The following is a 22,683-nucleotide window of genomic DNA, read 5'->3' as shown; positions in this document are numbered from 1 at the left end:
CTGAGGTTAGTCATAGTTTTAATCAAATCAGTGCACTCAAAAATGTGGCATTAAAACACAAAATATGTGTTTTATAACTTTAAAAAAAGATAAAGAGCAAGAATAAGAAAAAGATAAAAGAATCACCATAGAATTTAGCGACAGTGTAAAATCTTTTGTTGGCTACTCATGAAATTCACCTCCTACACTGTGACTGTTGAAACGTTTACAAACACTCTCTGGCCATGTGGAGATCTGACAACACTGGTACTTGTAGTCTTTTGCGCCTCTAGCGTCCTTGAAACAGGCTCCTTTAGAAATACAATTCCCATAATTCCCCCGTGGTCAGCTGATTACAGCTCGTGTTTTTCGGATGTGATGATGGAAATAAAGCGTCCAGGAGGAACGTTTTTTCCAGCAGATCTTTTTTGGCTCTGTCTTGGGATTGAGATGACAGCCAAAGGGTAGACGTGGAGAGATTTTCTGATTTAATTGTATTTTGATTTAACATTTTACATACTCACGCGACTTCCACAACAAAGTCTTTGCTTTATAAACAAGTAAGTTTATGCTGGTAAAAATATAACAAAGTTTACTTTGCGTTTCTGTTCTGTTCTGTTCTATTCTATTCTATTCTATTCTATTCTATTCTATTCTATTCAAGTATTGCATATATTATATTTTAAAATATTTAATTTGTGCTCTTGCTGAGAAAATATTTAGCAAAAAGCTATAAATACAAATGTGTTACATGTCGGTACAAATAAGTCCCAGGCAACCGATACAGAAATGTTTGTTTATGTATTTTTGTCTAATAGTCTTCATATTCAGGTACCTGTTTTTGATAGTGTTGTTACACATTAGCTTTAAAACTGCGACATGATCCTTTACCGTTTTGGAACTTAAAGTTTAGTTGTAATAAAGTAGTAATACATAATTTAATTATGATTGAATTTACTGATTTTGTTATGTCAGAACAAAATGTATGATTATCAGTCAACACATGGTGGCAGGTCATTTTCTGAAGTTGATTTTGTTGACGCTCTGACAGTTCTTTGTTTTGATCCTCTTGTTAAATACGGAAATGACCGCGAGAGGGCAGCAGAGAAAACCTGCTCACCTGGTGCAATGTGTACAATATAAGGCAAACAAAGGGTTGCAAGTTTATTGTGACAAAATCAACATGAAATAGTCAACATAAACTTGCAGTTCAACATCATAAAGGGTAGTCGTTAAAGTTTTTTATGGTTTGTTTTTGTACCCTCACGACATACTAAATGTATAAATATTTACACTTTCTAAGACCAATTCAGTTCAAATGTCTTTGAAAAAGTTTAATAATTAATGTCTGCAATATGTCTGTCAAGTCCACGGGTAACATGTGACTGTCTGTTGACATGTTCCAGTGGGGTTGTGCTAAATTTTTACCTTCAACCTAAAAGGCTTTGCATTTATGGTTGTCTATGGTTGTTGTTGTAAGCAAATTTTCAGTTAAAACATCATGTGTTCATATTTTATCTATAATTTATGTTCCGATAATCTCACGAATTTACTGAAAATAATCAAAAATATCTAATAACAATCTTTCTTCTCCTAATTTTAGCAGCGGTGTCATTCCCTTCTATTGTTGACAGGGCCTTGGGCCTCACTGGTTTGATCGCAATGGTACTTATTCTGGGCAGAAGAATGAACCGGGAGGACTCTGGAGTCCGTGAGTCTCCAGCAGTCAAGCGAAAGGTTCTGGAGATGGACAACAAGCCCCTCAGTAGTCATGATGTATTTGATTTCTCCTCCGGCCCATGCCACCCAGAAAGCATCCTGCAGATGTTTAACGAGTTCCGTGACAGCCGTCTGTTCACCGATGTGGTTATCAGTGTAGAGGGTCGTGAGTTCCCTTGTCACCGTGCTGTGTTGTCAGCTTGCAGCAGCTACTTCCGTGCCATGTTCTGCAATGACCACCGTGAGAGCCGTGAGATGCTGGTTGAGATCAATGGCATCCGTGTTGAAGCCATGGACACCTTCCTGCAGTATGTCTACACCGGACGTGCCCGCATCACCACAGAGAACGTGCAGTTCCTCTTTGAAACCTCCAACCTCTTCCAGATCGGCACTCTGAGAGATGCCTGTGCCAAGTTCTTGGAAGATCAACTTGATCCTTGCAACTGCCTGGGCATCCAGCGTTTCGCTGATGCACACTCCCTCAAGCAACTGGCCAGCCGCTGTCATTCGTATGCACTGCAGAGCTTCGCTGACGTGGCCCAGCACGAGGAATTTCTGGACTTGCATAAGGAAGAGCTGGAGGAGTACATCGGCAGTGACGAGCTGGTTATTGTAAAGGAGGAAACTGTTTTTGAAGCAGTGATGCGTTGGGTGTACTATAACGTGGACCACCGCAGAATCGTACTGAGGGACCTGCTCACCCATGTTCGCCTGCCTCTGCTGCACCCAAATTATTTTGTGCAGACTGTAGAGGGTGACCAGTTGATCCAAAATGCACCAGAGTGCTATCAGCTTCTGCATGAGGCCAGACGCTATCATGTGTTGGGCAATGAGATGATGTCACCCAGAACCCGTCCACGCAGGTATGATTGCCGTCTTACCTTGCTATTTCCTGTGCCCTTAAGGGCTTTTATAAAAAATTACCAAGAAATGCACACTGATGCAATCACCATCAGTCTTTACATGTACTAAATGTACAAAGTAGTTTAAATTATAGAAAAATGGAGCAGTTATGAGTTCACAAAGAAAACGGGAGAGAGCCAGAGAGAGATACTTACATCCCAAGAGTTATTTGCCCTACTCACAAAATCCACCATTTAAGAGCTTCTTTCCAATGTCAACCCCGGATATAACAAAAGCAAGCAAGGACATATTATTTGTCATTAATAGTTGTCAACAAATACCATAAAACACCAACAAAGACCAAATTCCAGTAGTTTTTGGATCAGTGTGTTAACACTATTGGTGTTTGTTGGGGAGTGTTAAAATTAATAATAAATTAATGAATTAATGAATGTCTGCCATATGACTGTCAAGTCTGTGGGTAACTTGTGACAGTATTGGTTAACATGTTCTATAGCCAATGTTAAAATGACACACAGTTAAATGTTTCCCAACATTCTAAGGCCATGTCCACACTAATTTCGTTTGAAAACATTTAGTTTCCTAACGTCATAATTTTCCAAAGTATCCTCCTTTTTCATGAATGCAGAAGTGTTATTTGATTCATAAACAGAAGTCTGTTTTCCGGTCTTCAGGGTTTTCACTATATCTGCATATGTTCTTAATGGATAATGTGATGTTTAGTGTATTAAATTTGTAAACTTGCAAAAAAAGCATGTGGCTCCATAGTGCCAGAAAACAGTCCAGCTGCAATTAGAATTATCATGGTGGCACCTAATGGTTGGAAAGCAGTAAAGTTAGGAAATTGATAAAGAGTTTTTTTTTTTAATGAAAACAGTTTGGAAATGGCCTCAGTTTTCGATGGAGGAAAACACAGGTCTAGTGCAGATTAGAGGTGTAAACATAGCACAGTCAAGGTTTGTTAAACTAGGACATGGCATAAATCCAACCACCAACATTATAAAGTTTGAAATGTTGATGTTTTGGATAGTATGAACCAACTTTTTGTTGAAAAAAAAACTCAAGGAACACAAACACTGTAGGAAGCAAGAAAGTCCACATTACAGATTCAATAGAATATGAAGGCATGATACAACAAGTGAGCGTCTGATGTAACTTGAAAGCTTGTTTTTACAGCTTCTGTCTCAAAAGTTGATAGTTAGGCAAACCTGTTGCCCTGATGTGCAGATGTGGAATAATCTAAGCCATGATAAAAGTTCAGAGCAACAGCAAGAAAGAGACACCTTCAAGTTAGAGTGGGGCTTGCCTGTACACATTCTTCCTCCATAACTTTCATAACACATAAACACCTGAATTTCGAAACATATTCCTGTTGACCTCACCCTGCATGCCATGTGCACTCTTTGTTTTTGTTATGTTTGGAGGAGCATGGGGGTGAGAATAGGAGGAGGAGTTGAGTTGCATTTGTGTTTTGCCAGGGCCAGATCTAGGGGGGTGCTGGGGTGGGCTTTGCCCCTCAAAGTGAAGCACTTAGTGTCGTGGTGCTAACCATAACCTTAGAGAAACACTGGCGCAACAACATCAAAAACACTGGTGCGCACGGAAGAGACACTCGCGCAACAGCACACCAATCCCCTTACAAAACGTCTCCTCAGCTTCAGAAGGCTGTGCTAGGGTTAAAGGTGTAATCAGACGGGTGTCAGTTTACAATTGGCAGAAAGCTGCTGTTCCACCTCTGTTTCCAGGCAGATTTGGGGTAGTTCTTCAGTCATATTTACACTTTGAAAGGATCGAGCCCAGCCGGTCTTACGTACTTATTCTAAGCTGTGTGAGTGCAGTGCATTTAGAGTAATTATATCAAACATCAAACACTGAAATTATGTTTTCATGTTTGCATGATTTGGCAGACTGAGACTAGGTTCTATCTACTCTCATTTATTTTCCCCACAGAGAGGGTACTCAAAGTTCAGCTCTAACTTTAGCATCTTTATTTGCACACTCTCTAACTCCCTGATCAATTACACAGAGAGCCTAGTCTTCTAGGCAGATGATTTCAGGGAAAAAAAGGGGGGTTAGTTCTGGACAAAACGTTTTTGCTTGCAGATTGGTTCTTTGAACAGAGAATGCACGTTGTGCTCAGGGCAATAGTTGACAGTGTTATTTACTGCTATTTTGAGAAGTGATTCTGTACTTGTCTTTTCACTGTCACTGGAGAGCAAAAAAATAGCCAAAAAGGAAACAAAACGTGAACAATGAGCTCATGCTAAGTAGTGAAATATACCAAGTTCAGTTCGAGTTTAGTTGGATGGACAGCCTTTGAAGTATAATGTTGATTACCACAAAAAATAATTATGACAAGTCCATAGTTTATAAAAAAGAAAAAAAGAAGCAAGAATAACTGTTACAGGGACTTTCTTACAATGGAAGTGAATGGGGCCAGTCCATGAACATTAAAATACACACCATTTCAAAAGAATAGCAACAAGGCTTAAACATTAGACATGCTAACATGATTTCAGTGTGATAAAATCGCTTACAGGGTTTACTGGCATTATGTTGTGATGGCAGCGAAGTTGTAATATTGGATATAACTTAACAGATAAGGTTAGTAAGCAATTTTATCACACTAAAATCATGTTATTGCATATAATGTTAACACGTCTTGTGGCAATACTTTTGAAACAATGTGTTTTTTTTAAAGTTTATGGACTAGCCTCATTCACTTCCATTGAAATCAGCTTAAGAAAAGAGGCACAAGTCAAACTTATTATCCCACAAATGCTTTCGATTGAGCTTAACTTGCATTGCTTAAAGCTAGGGACTCGGGAGTATGACAGAGTGCTAACTTGGCTTAACGGAATGTGTGATCCCTTTTTTTTACTGAATTCTATTTGTTCTATTGATTTAAATAAAGCTGTAATAATTGTAGCCATTTTTTTAACATTTCAAGACTATAAAAGACATTTGTCCATGTGTCCAGGATAGACATGCTCTTGTGTCTCTGCAGGTCTACTGGATTCTCTGAGGTCATTGTGGTAGTTGGAGGGTGCGAGAGGATGGGGGGTTTCAACTTGCCATATACCGAATGCTATGATCCTGTTACCGGTGAATGGAAGTCCTTAGCCAAACTTCCAGAGTTTACAAAGTCAGAGTATGCTGTGTGTGCTCTCAGGAATGACATTCTGGTCTCAGGTAATAATAATAATTTATTATTTATTAATAATTTTTAAATTTCTATAGCAACTTTCAAGCAGTAGAACACACAGTGCTTCACATGAAATAAATAAAAGAACACGTGTATAATAAGTAAATAAAACAAAGTAATTAATTCTGTCCTTCAGGTAATCATTGATTTTAATAACAACATTCTTACTCCATTAGTAGTTTTAATTTAGGGCATGGTGGAAAGAATTTAATGTGTGGATTACTAATTTTAACATGAAAGATAAATTATTTATAGACAGATAATGAACGTATGGAATGAAATTTTTTTGTGCTATTGTATTTCTAACCAAGTCTGTCTATCCTCCAGTTATTGCAGTTGAATTAATATGCCCTGCATCTGTCTGTCATCTGTAATCCATGTAATTAATTTCCCTATTGATTACTGTATATGACCCAGTTTAATGTTTACCTCTTGGGTGGTTTAATCTGCAGGGGTTTGTTAAACACAGCAGGGTGCCACACATAACAGAGCAGCTCACTTTGAACCACGAGCTGGTTCAGCAAAAAAAAAAAAAAAAAAAAAAAAAGACTGCGAGACATGATTAAAAGAGACAGAAGATTCCAGCTATTGGAGAGAGAGAGAGAGAGAGAGAGAGAGAGAGAGAGAAAAAAGTGTTCAAAAGAGAGAGAGAGAGGAAGAGCAGGAGTAAGTGAGGGGGAGGGAATCCTGAGCGATCAGTTTACATTCTGCATGTGCCAAGAGCTCACGTGTTTCCATATGAACAGGGTCCTGCTAGTTAACACTTTCTCACTCTTTCTCTTCCCCTTCTCTTGCAGTTTTAACCTTTGAGTTCATTCCTTCCCCACACATATATTGTATTTTGTTCAGTAAAGTGGTGTGAGGGCCATGCAGGGTTTTCCCAGTCAGATAACCACTCGTACTGAGTTTGTGCATTGATATCTATATATTGAATTTGTCTTTGTATGTGTCAAACTCAAAACTAAAGCTGAGTGTACACCATGCGATATTTACTGTCCTTTGTGGTAATTGCTTGTCATATTGATGATATGACCTTAATGAGATTTTGGGTAAAGCCCATGACAGCACTTATGTTCTGATATAAATCAAAATGGTGCCATGCAATTTCAGAAAACAAAAGCAAGCTCTTTCGCTACTTTTTGCATGTTTTGCCTGAATAAGAAAAACAAAGTTGGTGTATGAAGTCAGTTTTGGTTTGGCAAAACAGCAAATCATGCACTGCCAGTTCTTCAGAGCAAACTCAGGGTAATTTTAATCAGCCTGATCTCATGAAATTTACGTGAACATGACAACATTTTTGCAATTCAGAATTAACATGCTGTATAACACGTTAGGCTGCAGTTTTCCAGTGAAATGTCCAGCTGAGGGTGCCAAAAGTGAGTAAAATGGTGTTGTATTCAGACGAGGTTTTAAGGTGAATTTTAGATTGATGTTTTTAAAACATACCTCCCTTATGTAAAACTTTTGCCTGAACCTAACCAATAGTGTTTTAAAATATAAATGAGACGTTTAAAAAAGACATCCTTACTAAATCAATGCCTAAACCTAACCAATAAATGTTTTAAAATGCAGAAGCGAAATGAAAAATTAAATTTTCTGAAGCATTTTCTATAGCAACCCACCTCATTTTGTGCCACTTCTATGATTCTCTCGTGTCACGTGTCAGCTTGAGTTCATGGCTGGACTTGAACTGCGGTCCAATCAGGTGAGCTAGCATGTAAGCTATTCATTCTGGAATAAGTGTTTATATGTAGGTGAGTCTGTAATACTAGCATTAAAATGTTTAATTTTTTTAAAAGATGCATTAGAGTAAAAGAGTGTTGGTATCATAAAATAAAAATTTATTTTTTCTCCCCAATTTGGTATGCCCAATTCCCAATGCGCTCTAGGTCCTCGTGGTGGGGTAGTACCTCTCCTCAATCTGGGTGGCGGAAGACGAATCTCAGTTGCCTCTGTGTCTGAGACCGTCAATCCGCACATTTTATCATGGCTTGTTGAGCGTGTTACCATGGAGACAGCGTGTGTGGAGGCTTCATGCTATTCTCCACGGCATCCACACATAACTCAACATGTACCCCACCGAGAGCGAGCCACATTATACCAACCACGAGGAGGTTACCCCATGTGACTCTACCCTCCCTAGCAACCGGGCCAATTAAGTTGCTTAGGAGACCTAGCTGGAGTCACTCAGCATGCCCTGGATTCGAACTCACGACTCCAGGGGTGGTAGTCAGCGTCAATACTCGCTGAGCTACCCAGGCCCCCAATAAGTTGTTATTCTAATTTGACAAGTAGTCAGTTTTCTTTTCACTGGGCCAGATTCACAAACCATTCTTAAGAATAAAATTAATCTTTAACTACTATTCGGGGCTGCCTACTGTTTGAGAGGTTCGACTGGACTTCCTCCGTAACACTTTAAACTAGAAAAGTCTCATTACAATTTAAATTGGTCACATCAGTTTTTTGGTCTGCACTCCGCAATATCGAGGGAAGCCCGGTTGTTACATGCGCACGCCAGAGAGAAGAGCAGATCATGATCGTGAGCTGGATCCGTTACACTCGTTCGAAAGTGCATATGAGAAGCCTTTAGCTGATTGTGAGATTATCATTAAATCTGCTTCGGCAGTCCTAAAAAGGCTATCACTTGGGCGGCCGCCGAAATATCTTCAATGGGAGAACCATGTCATTGTTCTTTCCCTCATGTCCGCGACCTAGTCCGAATAGGCCTGCGACCCACCAGTTGAGAGAAACTGCTTTAACTCACACACACACTCACTTATGTCAGACCGCCTCGCTTCTCTCTGACATTTTCTCCGCTGCATGTTTGTGTGTGGCGCAAGTTGACGAGTCTGACAGGCAGTTGAGGAGGAAAGGAGATGCGCACGTGCAGGTGAGATTCTCCGTCCATTGCATTTTTTTTCTCAATACCTTAGATAAGCAAATGTACATGGTATGAAAACTGTCAATTTTCATACCGTGGTATACCATGAAACCGGTATACCGCTGCAACCCTAGTATGTTGTCTCACTGGAATTGTCTGGTATTGTTGTTGTGGACATCTTGTCCCAGTTCTATGGTTTTATTATTTACATAATCTATTCATGGACTTATAAAAGATAAGATATGAAACAAGGAACATAAACCAATACCAAAGTGTGTCAGGGGTCAGTTAACTTTTGACCTCATTGTTACATCTTATCCTGTATATGTGTCTTCTCTGAGAAATATAATTGTTGTATCACTGGAAATAAAAGTAGTGACCAACTGGGGGTGCAATTTCAGGGGGGAGAATCAACAGCAGAGATGTGTGGATGTACAACTCCCAGCTCAACATCTGGATCAGGGTTGCCTCCTTGAACAAGGGACGCTGGAGACACAAAATGGCCGTCTTGCTTGGAAAGGTGAGTCCAGTCACCTCCACTTTTACACACACCTCCCAGAATAGCCCACCTTATCTCTCGGTGCCCCATATGCCCCTTTCACACATATTATGATATTGGTGAAGATTGTTGTGTGGATCCGCGCATCTTATCACGTGGCTCGTTGTGCATGACACCGCGGAGACTCCGCATGTGGAGGCTCATTCTACACTCCGCGATCCACACACAAATTACCACGTGCCCCATTGAGAGCGAGAACCACTAATTGCGAACAAGAGGAGGTTACCCCATGTGACTCTACCCTCCCTGGCAACCGGGCCAATTTGGTTGCTTAGGAGACCTGGCTGGAGTCACTCAGCACACCCTGGATTCGAACTTGTGACTTCAGGGGTGGTAGTCAGCTTCAATACTCGCTGAGCTACCCAGGCCCCCAATAAGGTGTTATTCTAATTTGACAAGTAGTCAGTTTTCTTTTCACTGGGCCAGAATAAAATGAGTCTTTAACTACTATTGTTTTTTTCATATTTTCTAAAAGATAATAATGATAATGTTATTATCTTTTTTTCTTAAACCATTAATATTTATAGCTAGATTAAGAACTTAAAACTATAATAAAAAAATAATTGACCATTTAAAACTATAATAAATTTTATAACTAAAATGTTTCTCTTAAGATTTTCGTGAATCCAGTCCCTGGAGGTGAAAGTGTTTGTACATAATTTCTCACTTAACAATATGGCTTTCTCTTTTGTTGAAGTCCTGTGGTTTACATACCTCCTCTGACCATGATGAATATTTTTCACATTTAGAAATGGGTGTTGGTATTTTTTTGTTTTTTTTTACATTTATTTAGCCTGTAAACATGATCCCACTCTTATGATTGATTGTTTGCTTGTCTGTTTCCAGCTTTAAGTGCTTTAGGAACAAGTATTTGTGTACTTGTTCCTTTACATTGTATTGTTTTTTCCTCTTACTTTTAAACTCTTTCTGTGTCTCTTGTTCTTTTTTTCCTGCTTGTTCATTGTTTTCTGTTCATGCAGTGTTAAACACTGACATCATTTTAGCCTCTCCCTTGGAGCTGGTTATTTTACGCTGCAGTTCTTAATCTGTAACTGACATCAAAATGATCATACATATCAACAGTCCATACCATTAATTAAGGGCACTGCTAAAGGCATCCATAAACTTCACTTCATATTTCGTAATTCACATCAGGCTGGTTTCATAATTTAAGGACTGCTATCAGTTCCAGAGATCTGATTTACTTTGGCAGGGGGTTGAATAGCTCGTCTGGATCAGTTGGGTACATTGTTCCGTCCTGTTGTGAAAGATCTGAGGCATTTGGTTTTTCAGTCAGTCAGGACGATTTTTAGTACAGGCTCAAAGGTTCAGTAAATTAAGAGTCTCTTGTTTGCAATGGAACGACAGAGCCAACAAAAACTACTTGTGCAATAACTAATTAACATGCGCTGTAATATATATCCAGCCATCTGCATAAACACCTATTTCTCTTCGTTTGATGCATTTGTAGTGCAGCAGATTTTTTTATGTCTCTTGGTGAAATTATCTCACACTTTGTGTTCAGTCACATGAAAAATTAACGAATACTTCCAGACTCATAACGCAAGCTACATTTACCCCAACAGATCATTTTGGTTTGTTTTTGAGCACTGACGTTTTTCTTTGCACTAACCCAGGAGTCATAGGGTTTGTTTGACTGTGATTGGATTTATTGGTTTGAGAGTTTCATGACTTGCAGTTACAGATAAAATCTAATCAAAACTGGGACATTTAAAACCATTACCACAGGGTTATGCCACAATAATCTGATCTGAGCCACAATGGTACCTTTTTAGATGTGTAGAATTTGTGTTTGTAATGAAAGTGGAAACAGAATTCCAAAAGTTTTTATAATTTCTGTACAGTATGATGACATGTAAAAAAGCTGTTTTGATGATATAAGGGATAGTTTACCCAGAAATGAAAATTCTGTAATCAATTAATCACCTTCAGGTTGTTCTAAACCCATATGACTTTCTTTCCTCTGTAGAACACAAAAGGAGATGTTAGTCAGAATGTTAGGCTTGGTAACCATTCACTTTCATTGCATCTTTTTTCCGATGAAAGTAAATGGTGACTGAGGCTAACATTCTGATTAACATCTCCTTTGGTGTTCCACTGAAAATGTTTTGAATGAGCTATCCCGTTAAAACTGGCAATTCAGTTAAGAAAAAATGTATTAAGTGTTATGATGTTGTTGTTCCTCTTTATAACATCCAAGTCTGAACAAAGAGCTCATCAGTAAGCACATGGCCTCGTGCTCTGTGTAAGTGGTGTGTTGCCTTTCTGTGTTCTAGCATGTTTGTGCACCCCCACTGGTCCAACCAGTTTTTGGAGTCGTTCCATTATGGGAAACATGTTTACCTTCTTCCTTTTAATAACATGGAGACTTGAGGGAGCAGAGGGAGGAGACAGAATCTTTAAGGTTCTTTGTGTTCCATGTGTTTCTTGAGCGAGATTGTGATGTAGAGATCAACAGAGGGAAATGTCCCAAAATTTCCTGGAAACTCACAAAAACAAGAGTAATGACATGATGTGTTACAACACACACCTGTCAACACTTTGCACTCCAAGACGTCATGTTCTAACAGTACACAGCAGAGATGGTTTAACTATTGTTAGACCGATACCGTATATCGGGCAGGACAATCGGTCTATATATATTTTTTTTAATTAAAAAAAAAAATATGTTATCGGTAATGCTTGACCTGTTAACAGAAATGTTATCTTTCGCTAATGTCAGTTCCAACTCTACTGACAACCTTGTCAATGGATAATATATATATATATATTTTTTTTTTTCTGTTTTCATTAAATTTGGAAGAAATGTTATGTAAAATTAATGTTTGTTTCATTCCAGTTTTGTGTACATTTCATTCTCTGTAATTTTAAGGTGAAGTTTGTATTGTTTTTAAGTTTAAATACTTCTGTCCCAGTTTAATGCGCAGAGACAACTAAAAGTAAGCCATTCGTAGGCTGACTCCCCGAAAAAGTGTAAACACTGTGGCTCTTTAGCGCTAACAAGACATTGCTCTGTTTGTTTGAGCATCCCGACAAACCGGACATAGCTACAGTGGCTCAACCAATGGTGTGAGTTTGGGATTGGACTACTTTTTCTGGTTTGCCTGACAAGTGGCAGACATGTGACCTATATCACAAAGCAGGATTAAGCAGTTAGCTTGGTAAATTGAAATTTAGTTTGAGTTAACTCTGAATCCACAGTACCAGTAAGGTGGATAGGTTTTCATCACCATAGTAACATCTGTTAATGGCTATACTGCTCCGGGGCAGGTCATGTTCTCAATCAGAGATCTCATACAGATAATGGACCAATCAACTGTGAGCAAAGTGACAGTCATTACCCCTGTATTTCTCTCCAGTTTAAAGTGCACTTCAAAGAAAACAAATTAGAATTCCACAAAATCAGCTGTTTATGGTAATTATTTATTTGTGAGAAAGATAGTTTTGGCACTCTTGCATTTTTACCTAGAGACACTTTAATTTCCCCATGAGGCCATAAAATATCGATGAAAAAGTTAGCCTAATATAATTACATAATTACAAGTAAGATTAATACATTTCATTTCAATAATGATTGATAAATAAAAAAACGTAATCACTCCCCTATATAGATATATCGGAAAAGTGGGATTTGCCACCCAAACCTCTTTTTCATGGATTTGCTGGCAGAGACGCCATTCAAACGAGTTTTTCACTTGAAGTTCAATAGCACGCTGGCACACCAAAAACGTCTTTTATTGTGTGTAATGTTGATTTGAAAGAAAGAACAAATAAGTCTTATTAGTGCATACCATCTACTAATTTTTAATAATTTGATAATGAGCATCTTAACACTAAAAATCTTAAAGCCTGTTTGGATTTGGTGGGTTTTGTCAAACTAAAACCAATCCTGGAATCCTGAATTTGTTTAACTTTCTTTGTGAGTCATGCCAAGGGAGAGGGTTTGGGGAAACCTATTTGAAAATAGTAATTATTCTTGCAATTCCATTTGGCGCCACTAGTGGTGCTTAAATTACTCCCTTCACTTTAAAATTTTATTATGGATATTATGGTAATATATCTGCTATTGGCCACCCTGTTCTATAGATATTGGTTTTCAGCATCGATCACTGAAAAACTATGTTGGTTGACCACTAGTTTTAACATATCTATTAGGTGTTGCCAGTGTGTGACACCTCAAATCTGCTTCAAATAGATTCTTTTGACCATATAACTATTTGAGTAAAAATTTTGTATGAAGAATGTGATATTTTTTTGCAAATGGACTTTTGTCATCGGGCTGTTTCAAATTTGGTTTGTTTAGTCCACTTACATAATTGAAACGCACGTACAATGATACATTTGTCTTTTGCGCAATATGTGCCTTTAGAAATGCAGTGATAGCCCCGGGGATGTGTGTGTGCTTTTGTCTGTGTCAATCCCTTTGTCTCCACATCAATTCGAGAATACACAATACAAAAGGGTAAATGGTAATTCTTGTTCAGCTAGAATTATATGCTCCGTTTCACCTCCCAAGTTGTCAATTGTATCATTCACACAGGAAATGTCATGTGTGCATTTCAAAACAGGTGAAAACAGTTTGAATGCACCTACATTATGCAACAATATACAGTGATTGATAAGATGTATTGTTTACAGGTCCACTGTTTAAAGGATAGTTCACACAAAAATTAAAATTCTGTCATTGTTTAACAACCTCCATGAGGTTGTTCCAACCCTTATGACTTTTCTTCCATAGAACACAAAACATGTTGGGAAGAATGACAGCCTCATTCACCATTCACTTTCATTATATAGAAAAAGATGCAATGAAGGTAAATGGGGACCGAGGCTGTCATTCTGCCTAACGCAACAGCCTGGATTGTTTATGCTAATTTGCTTTTCGTCATTGTGTTTCTCTACAGGTGTATGCCGTTGGTGGATATGACGGTCAGTCACGACTCAGCAGTGTTGAATGCTATGACTCTTTCTCAAACCGCTGGACAGAGGTGGCTCCTATGAAGGAGGCCGTCAGCTCGCCCGCCGTCGCCAGCTGCGTCAACAAACTGTTTGTGATAGGAGGAGGACCTGACGACAACACATGCTCAGATAAGGTTTGGAGAAGAGTGTGAAGCAGACAGTTAAGGAGAAGGGCGTCTTGGAAGCCGCCCTGTCAGTTATGTCTGTATGTTATTGTGCATTTACTGCATGTAATCATGACATTTATTTTTAGGTCACTGTGCTGGAGGGTGTGACACCATTCATTTTCTAATGTAGTCGTCTTAAGATTCCTTAGAACATTGCAATGGACCTTAAACACATCATAAACCCATCTTACCTAAATAAAACAGCCCAGATATAGCTTTATTTGAGATATGGCCAATACTGGCTTCATTTGTAAACCATTGTTCATTATGTCCTATTCAGAACTCTGAAGGTCCAAATATCACGTAAAGGCATCATAAAAGTAATCCATACGATTCCAGTGGGTTAAACAATGTCATCTGTAGTGATCCAATCAGTTTTGGGTGAGAACAGACCAAAATATAACTCCTTTTTCACAGTACATCTTGCCATTGCAATCTCTAGGCACGATCCTGATTTCTAGCTCGATTACACTTCCTAGTGCTTGACACATGTGCAGAGTGCTAAATGTCTCTATAGGAAGCGTAATCATGCAGTAATTATTAAAATTCAGCTTTAATGTCTTATCACTACATTACTGAGCTGAACCTCAGACAGCTGAGTATGTTTAGCTGTCCAGAGATCAATTTGTTGAAATGTGTTCAGTTGAGTAACATGAAATTAAAGTACACTATTATTATTATTATTATTATTATTATTATTAACATTAAACTGGTATTTTACCAGGTTAGTCCTTTTGAGATTAGGGAGACAATATGAAAAGATTAAATGTGACCATAACAAGTTCGTTGTCTTAGAAAAAGGAAGTGGGGTGGGTGGGGGTTCAACAATCCACGTGAGCTTTATTTGAAATATAACAGAAATTGCTTATCAGCACAACACAAAACACCCCGAACACTCTGCTGCGTGTATCTGACTCTTTCATTCCCCTCTCTGGCGTCTGGCTCGCTCTTAAATCCCTCTCACACCCTCACTGCAATGAGAAACAGGTGTTAGAAATAATCATTGACAGGTGATAATTCAAGCTGTTCTCATCTCTCGATCTTGCTCTCCATTCACAAACTGCCGTTCGACCATGCCCCAACCACCACAGTGACTAATTATACAGTAAAACACTGAAACAAGCCAAAATTCCTGTTTAAAAAGCCTTTGGCTTAAATTCTGAAAAAACGTTTAATGGCAACAGAGTTCGTAATTTCAGAGTTTTTGAAGTGTGTTCCAAGAAGATGTCACCATTAACTTTTTTTATACGATGAGATAAAGTTGTCAACCCTTTGTCACAGGAATACGGGATCGCTTTAGCATTTTGAGCCCTTAATATGGAACGGGGGTCTCCATCAAGTGTTTCGTTGTCTGTCCGGGGAGCATTTTGCCACTTCAATATGGGACATTTATTCATCCGCTAAAATATTGGACAATAGGCATCCTGTACAGGACGTCTTCATTTTGACCAAAAGAGGGGACGTCCTGGCTAATACTAGACAGCTGGCAACCCTAATATGAAAGTGAATGAGGCTGTCAGTTTCTAACATTTGGCCTAACATCTCCTTTTGTGTTCCACAGAAGACAGAAAGTCCTAATTGGCAATGCAATTAGAAGTGCAATACCCCTATTATGATATCTAGCACAGCACCTTGTGTGTAACCAAAATGGCATCAATTGCTTATTGACCCTGAGTGACAGCTGAGTGAGCCAGTTGTTGCGTTCTCCCCATTGTTACGTGATGGCAGCTTGTTTACTCTTACACTGTGGTAAGAGAGTTTTTCCTTCATATCATGGTCTGACTTTGCCAAAGAAGAATGCATTGACCACTGCCCCCTACTGGAGATTTACTGTAATGACCATCTGACCTGGATCTGTCAGGCCTGCTCTGAAATGTTCTCCAGGTGTCTCTTTGGAAGAAACACTAAGCCGCAGATATTTCATTGGATTCTCTTGTATTTTACTGCGATTCAGTCTGGGTCACATGCTGTTCTTCTTGGTTCTGAACTGCATCCTGCTATTTCTCCAACTTTTAAAACAAAATAGCCCAAATAACTTAAAGATAAATCTTCAGACCCATGATTCCATTGAGAAATGTTTTGCAGTGTGCATGTTTATTGTCGGTTAGGATATTGCAGGGGAAGTCTAGTCTATGTCCTGAGGGGATTCCTGCTCTGGATGACACTGGAGTGTATCCTGTCTCCTTTTAAGGAAGGTTTTAATGTTGATGATGCCGCCCCTCTCAACCATTATTGGTTAAAGCATAATAAGGGGTGTGGTGTGAGTGTAATTTGACTTTGACTGTTGTTGCAGTCACGTTCCCATCCTATTAGTCTTCCAGAACAGTTGTGCCTGGAGCATTCTCTTGCACAGGTGTCTGCTGTCTGCTATCTCTAAAATGTGAAGAGCCCCTATAATGCTGTCCCTTCCCCTATCACATACTGCACAAAATAGGGAGAGGGACTTTTCTCAAAACAGGCAGGCTTTTCTCCAGAGATATTTTTTCTGTGTGCAATCATGTTTCATTTTTATCAGGACACTTAATTGCTAATTGTGGTTTTTATGAATGCATATCCACTCGGTGTGGTTCCATATTTGTATTACCACAAAAACATAGATGTCTGTAAAGCAGTTATCAATAGGGGTTTATGAAACTGTTATTTTAGAGATGGCAAGAGATTGATGTATTAAATCTGTGGCTCCTGGAACATGGATAAGAAGAATGCCAGAATATTTTAATTGTTTTGTAGCCCAAAGGGTTTAAACAAGACTGTCTAATTTAACTAGTGTTTTTGCTACCAAAAGTTAAGTTAAAGGGATAGTTAACTCCAAAAATAAATTCTGTCATCATTTACTCACCCTCATGTTGTTTCAAACCCATATTACTTTCTTTTTTACATCTCTAAAATCTTATGTGTTCCATGGAACTATCTCTGTAATTCCTTTTAACTGATTTTATTTGTATTTATTTTTTTACTATGTGTGTTTTCCTTCAGGTCCAATGCTATGACCCTGAATCCGACACCTGGTTGCTAAGAGCCAGCATCCCCATCGCTAAGCGATGCATTACAGCCGTATCACTGAACAACCTCATCTATGTTTCTGGAGGATTGACCAAATCCATCTACTGCTATGACCCCATCGAAGATTACTGGATGCATGTGGTTCACACGTTCAGCAAACAGGTATCAGGTGTTATGAAGTTGCGGTTTTGAAATGCTAAAGAGCGCAACAGTGACCACCTACTTTTTATTCAGGCTTGGTTCTGGAAGTATTTTTTCTATTCATTTTCTCTATAGCTTTCAAAAGATTGTTTGTTAAAGAGTTCTAAGAACTGAACCAAACCAATCAGCTTCGAGACAAATCGTAACATTCCAACATTTGATTCAAAGCAAAAGCTTTGTTTGAGTACCAGGTACAAGGCATTTTTATGAGGGAATTAATTACTTATCCCATGTAGCATTGTGAATGAAATTGGTTTTAAATATAAAATACCATATATTTATTCATTGCAAAATATTCAAATATATAAGTTATTTGAGAGAGTAGGAATAATGACATAATTGTAGATCATTCACATTGTTTATGTCAGTGGGCTTCACTGTTTGTCATGATATCTGTTTCCATTGTAATAGTGACCTGCTTTGATTGGTGGATTTCACTTAAGGATTGTGGGTAGTGTAGTGCTTCATTGGGAATTCTGCACTGAAACATGATTTTCTTTAAATCACATTTACTGATGACTTTACTGATGTGTATAGCATTGCTCAACAACCTTGGAGCTGATGATAAATATGTCTTGAAAGTTTTATACTTTATCGCTTAAAAATCTGTTTCTCTGTGGAGAAAATGCATGAAATTTTTACTTCCAAAACCCTATTTTTGCACTCTTTTTGATGAAAACTTAATCAAATAGACCTGAATGTGTCTCTACTTTGTTTAGGACTCATTTTCTCCCTCCTGTTTTTCAGGAAAGCTGTGGTATGTCGGTATGTAACGGTAAAATTTATATCCTGGGAGGGCGTGGTGAAACCGGAGAGGCGTCAGACACAATCCTGTGCTATGACCCGGCCACTGGCATCATTACGGGCGTGGCCGCCATGCCCCGCCCCATTTCTTATCATGGTTGCGTCACCATCCACCGCTACAATGAGAAGTTCTACCATTCATGACACTACAAAAAGATAAACTGAGCCTTATTATAGATAAGGTCACAATATGATAGATACACCCAGAACTACACAAAGACTTATAATAGTATAAAAATTCATACACCACTATTAAAGACGCACCAGACCATTTGACGTAAAGGTCAAATGTATGTACTTTCTGGAATTGCAAAAATGATGTCTGTTTTAAAACAGGTTTTACCAAACACTCCTGTCTTCCAAACAGATTGTACCACCCCAAACTCACACCATTGGTTTAGCCAGTGTCTCTGTGTCGGACTGGTTGAGATGCTCAAATAAATGGAGCAATGTTTTTAAAGTGCCACAGAGACTGTGTTTAAATGGTTGAGGAATCAACCTCGAATGGCTTACCTGCTGTTGCCTCTGCATATTAAAATGCAATTATAAAGTATAAAAAAAAAAAAAGAAATTGCACACTTCCCCTTTAACTTTTTTACATTCTACCACCATGATGTTCAAATATAGAGGATCGGTTTGACAATATCACACAGATCATGTACAGATTTGCATACTTCCAAATCCATTACCCAAAGTTGATTGACAACTGATTGGCTGACATTTCTTTGGTCGGAAGATTACTTTTTCTGATTTGTCTCTGATTTCTCTGTCTGTTATCTGGGTCACACCTCTCCCCTTCATCCCTGGGGTTTGGCAGATGCCCCCATTTGGGCTCCATTTATTTTTTTCCTACTACATTACTATTATTGTATTTTCTTCTATTGTATTTTATTGACTGTGTATGGTGTAAGTGGTTATTTTTTGAGTGGGTGAATGGTGTGATTATTTGTGATGGGTGGACAGAGTTTCATTGTGATGGACTCAATGTGCAGTTATGTGTGTGTATGTGTGTGGGTGTGTGTGCGAGACGATGATGGTGAAATACAGAATATGATCTCCATGCGGGAACCACTTTATGTTGAGCTCCTATGTGTTATGGTGTTGTGTCCAATGGGTATACGGTAAACAGAAGTCCATCAGGCACCAAAACGTATGTCTAATCTATAGTGTTTCTTATAATATTGCTTTATGTATGCATGTTTTATTTGGGTGATTATTTTTTAGTATTCATTGTGGCTATTATGACATTTATCAAAACAAATGCCTCTTTAAGAACTATTGTGTGCCTGATAAGATGGTTTTATTAATAGTAATTGCATCCATATGGAACGTGAGCTGGCAATTGGACTCCAATTGAATCCCAGTTAGTATTTGGTTATGATTTTGCTGCCACAAGGGTGGCGAGACTTATCCAATATACATTGCATGTAAAAAACATGCCTTCGCATATGGGATATGATACAGGTAATAGAGGCAGTGATGTCAGGACCTTGTTTATAAGTGAATCATTTATGTGCTTAAACTTTATTTTTTTTTAAAGTTATTTATTCTTGGTAGAATTCTGAAAGCCCCAACCAGGCACTTAAGTCTTTCTTTAATATTTCTCAGCATCCCGGATGTAAATATTAGTTTGCTCCCTCTTGAGATTTACTGTATCAGTAAGTGTTTGCAGTGGTAATGTTCCAGGCCAAATGGCTAGTTCACAACAACATATTTCTGTTTTTCTTCTACCAGTAAACTCAGTTTAGATCCTCAGTGTTTGTGCACACAGAGCAGGGTAGAGAAAATGATGTAGCAGCAAAAGAGTGTGTGTCTGTCTGTCTGTCTGTGTGTGGGTCATGTACGCCTGGGATTCTGAGACCAGTAACGTTAGCTTTGTTGCCTTAATTTAAATAGCCAGGATTTTTTTTTATTTGTCATATGCAAGACCACAAAACAAAACATACACATTGTTCGTTTGAGATTATCTGCATGGGAATTTTACATTGCAACTGAAAGAAAGCACTCCACACACAGACACTGCAACGCAACATGGCCTTTTATTCATTTTTTTATTTTTATTTAATTTCTTTGGTGTGTAGTTTGACTATTATAAATTAATGTATGGAGTTGTGGATGTGAGCTTCTGAGTGTCTTTTGTGTGAGTTTGAGGCTTTCAGATGCTGAAAGAATTCTTGTTTTGTTGATTATGATCTTTCAGACAATTTTTAGTGGAAAAAGCCATAGAAAGAATGAGCGTTTTTAAATTTTAGACATCTGTCCCTCTTTTTGTCTTTTTTAAAACAGTCCTTGTACAATTTATGGTATTTAGTTAACTGTGCATGTTAAAAAACAGTTTAACTCATATACATTGTCAAACAATACCCATTGTTATGATGAGGATGTGCCTTTAGAACAGATTCCATTTACAGTTTGGCAGAGGAAAGTTCTAAATTAAGATACTCAGTGCATAAAAAACAATACTGTTTAGTGCCTCGTGGTGGAATAATAGACTCTTGACAACTAGCCAGAGATGTTTGAATGGTTCTTTCTGTTAATTTCTGTGCAATATTGTAAGAGATGTGTTATCGTTTTATATGTGTAAAACTGTCACTTAAAATCTCTTGCTGTTCTGAGTAATTGAAATGCACAAGAGCTTAATATGGTGTATGCATACGTTTTCCTCAATAAAGCTATTTTACTATGAATTTGTAATCCAATGCTATGTATTATTTCTTTCACTTCTATTAAAAATCATGCATTTTCTGTTAAAATGTATTTGAACTATGACTGAAAAAGAGCTGACCTCTATTTTTTACCCATAAAACAACATAGATATTTGATTATATAAATAATTAATGGTACTTGCTAAGGACAACAAAGTCAAGGTACTGGAGTGGCCATCACAAAACCCTGACCTCAATCCGATAAACAATTTGTGGGCAGAACTGAACAAGCATGTGCGAGCAAGTAGGCCTACAAACCTGACTCAGTTACACCAGTTCTGTCTGGAGGAATGGGCCAAAATTCCAGCAAATTATTGTGAGAAGCTTGTGGAAGGCTACCCAAAACGTTTGACCCAAGTTAAACAATTTAAAGGCAATGCTACCAAATACTAACAAAGTGTATGTAAACTTCTGACCCACTGGGAATGTGATGAAAGAAATAAAAGCTGAAATAAATCATTCTCTCTACTATTATTCTGACATTTCACATTCTTAATATAAAGTAGTGATCCTAACTGACCTAAGACAGTGAATATTTTCAACGATTAAATGTCAGGAATTGTGAATAACTGAGTTTAAATGTATTTGGCTAAGGTGTATGTAAACTTTTATTTCAACTGTATGTGGAAAATCACACGACCCATGCTACATGGAGTCTGGTTTTTGCTTCAGGCTACGATGTCCTTCTCATTAAACTCTAATTGTTTTACTGGAAAAAGCATTCTCAGAATATTTGACAGGCAATCATAATATTTGCTTCCACAGTTAGGAGAAGAGGAGCAATGTGTAGCCACCCAACACATTTTACCCAAACATATTATTATTTAGACTATTTTTTTTTTTTTTATCTGTTAAGCCAATAATTAAACACAAAACATATTGCGGACGAACCTTGTTTATTCATGTTAACATGCAAATGAACCCATAATATATTCTATGATTAGTTGCATGTTATTATTTGCATTTAGCATTGCTTTTTCACTGCTATCCACAACCCTATCCGACCAGATCTATGACCAATTTTGGGTCACGACCCACCAGTTGAAAACCATTGTTCTAATGTATTTTTGTTATTCAGCAGATGCTTTTATCCAGGCCACAAGTGTAGCTCCAGCTGACCTGGAGTAACACACTGTGTGACTGAAGGCGCCATGACAAAACAGCATTCTGGGGTGATAGAGTGTGTTGTGTGTATTTCTCTCAGGGTGCCTTTGGTTTCCTCGTTCTTCTGAATCATTTGCATCACCTGGAAGGAGAAAACAAGTAAAAATGGTCTGTTCAGACCTGCAGGATCTTTCCTAGAGACAGTATTAATCATCATAAAATTTTTCAACACTCATGCTGCACTGACATGCATGAAGTGTGGTCTGAAATAATACAGGATTCTTTTTTTTATCCAGGTATGGCAGGTTAACCTTTTACCTACAATCTGATGTTTCCTAAGCCTTACTAAATTTTATGTCTTCTTACATGTTTAATAGAACCATTCCCATCCCTCACAGGAATAAATATATAAATAAACAAACAAACAACTGGATAGTTAGACAGATGTATAGACTGACACCTGGTGATTGTTTGTGAGAGACTATAAAGTACTATAAGTAGGTGTAGAAGTA

At 38.1% G+C, this 22,683-nt stretch overlaps 1 protein-coding gene across 1 annotated transcript; it reads left to right on the top strand.

Moving 5' to 3' along the window:
• LOC127434150 (kelch-like protein 24) lies at window positions 1–21,049 on the top strand. The gene is made up of 7 exons (XM_051686684.1): window positions 1–539; window positions 1,583–2,561; window positions 5,570–5,754; window positions 9,050–9,168; window positions 14,133–14,321; window positions 17,331–17,519; window positions 18,306–21,049. The coding sequence occupies exons 2-7, from the start codon at window positions 1,642–1,644 to the stop codon at window positions 18,504–18,506; spliced, it is 1,803 nt and encodes a 600-aa protein (XP_051542644.1). The 5' UTR covers window positions 1–539; window positions 1,583–1,641; the 3' UTR covers window positions 18,507–21,049.
• The last annotated feature ends 1,634 nt before the right edge of the window (window positions 21,050–22,683 follow it).

Source organism: Myxocyprinus asiaticus, chromosome 44, assembly GCF_019703515.2.
Source record: "Myxocyprinus asiaticus isolate MX2 ecotype Aquarium Trade chromosome 44, UBuf_Myxa_2, whole genome shotgun sequence".
NCBI lineage: Eukaryota > Metazoa > Chordata > Actinopteri > Cypriniformes > Catostomidae > Myxocyprinus > Myxocyprinus asiaticus.
This window is presented reverse-complemented; position numbering and strand designations above follow the sequence as displayed.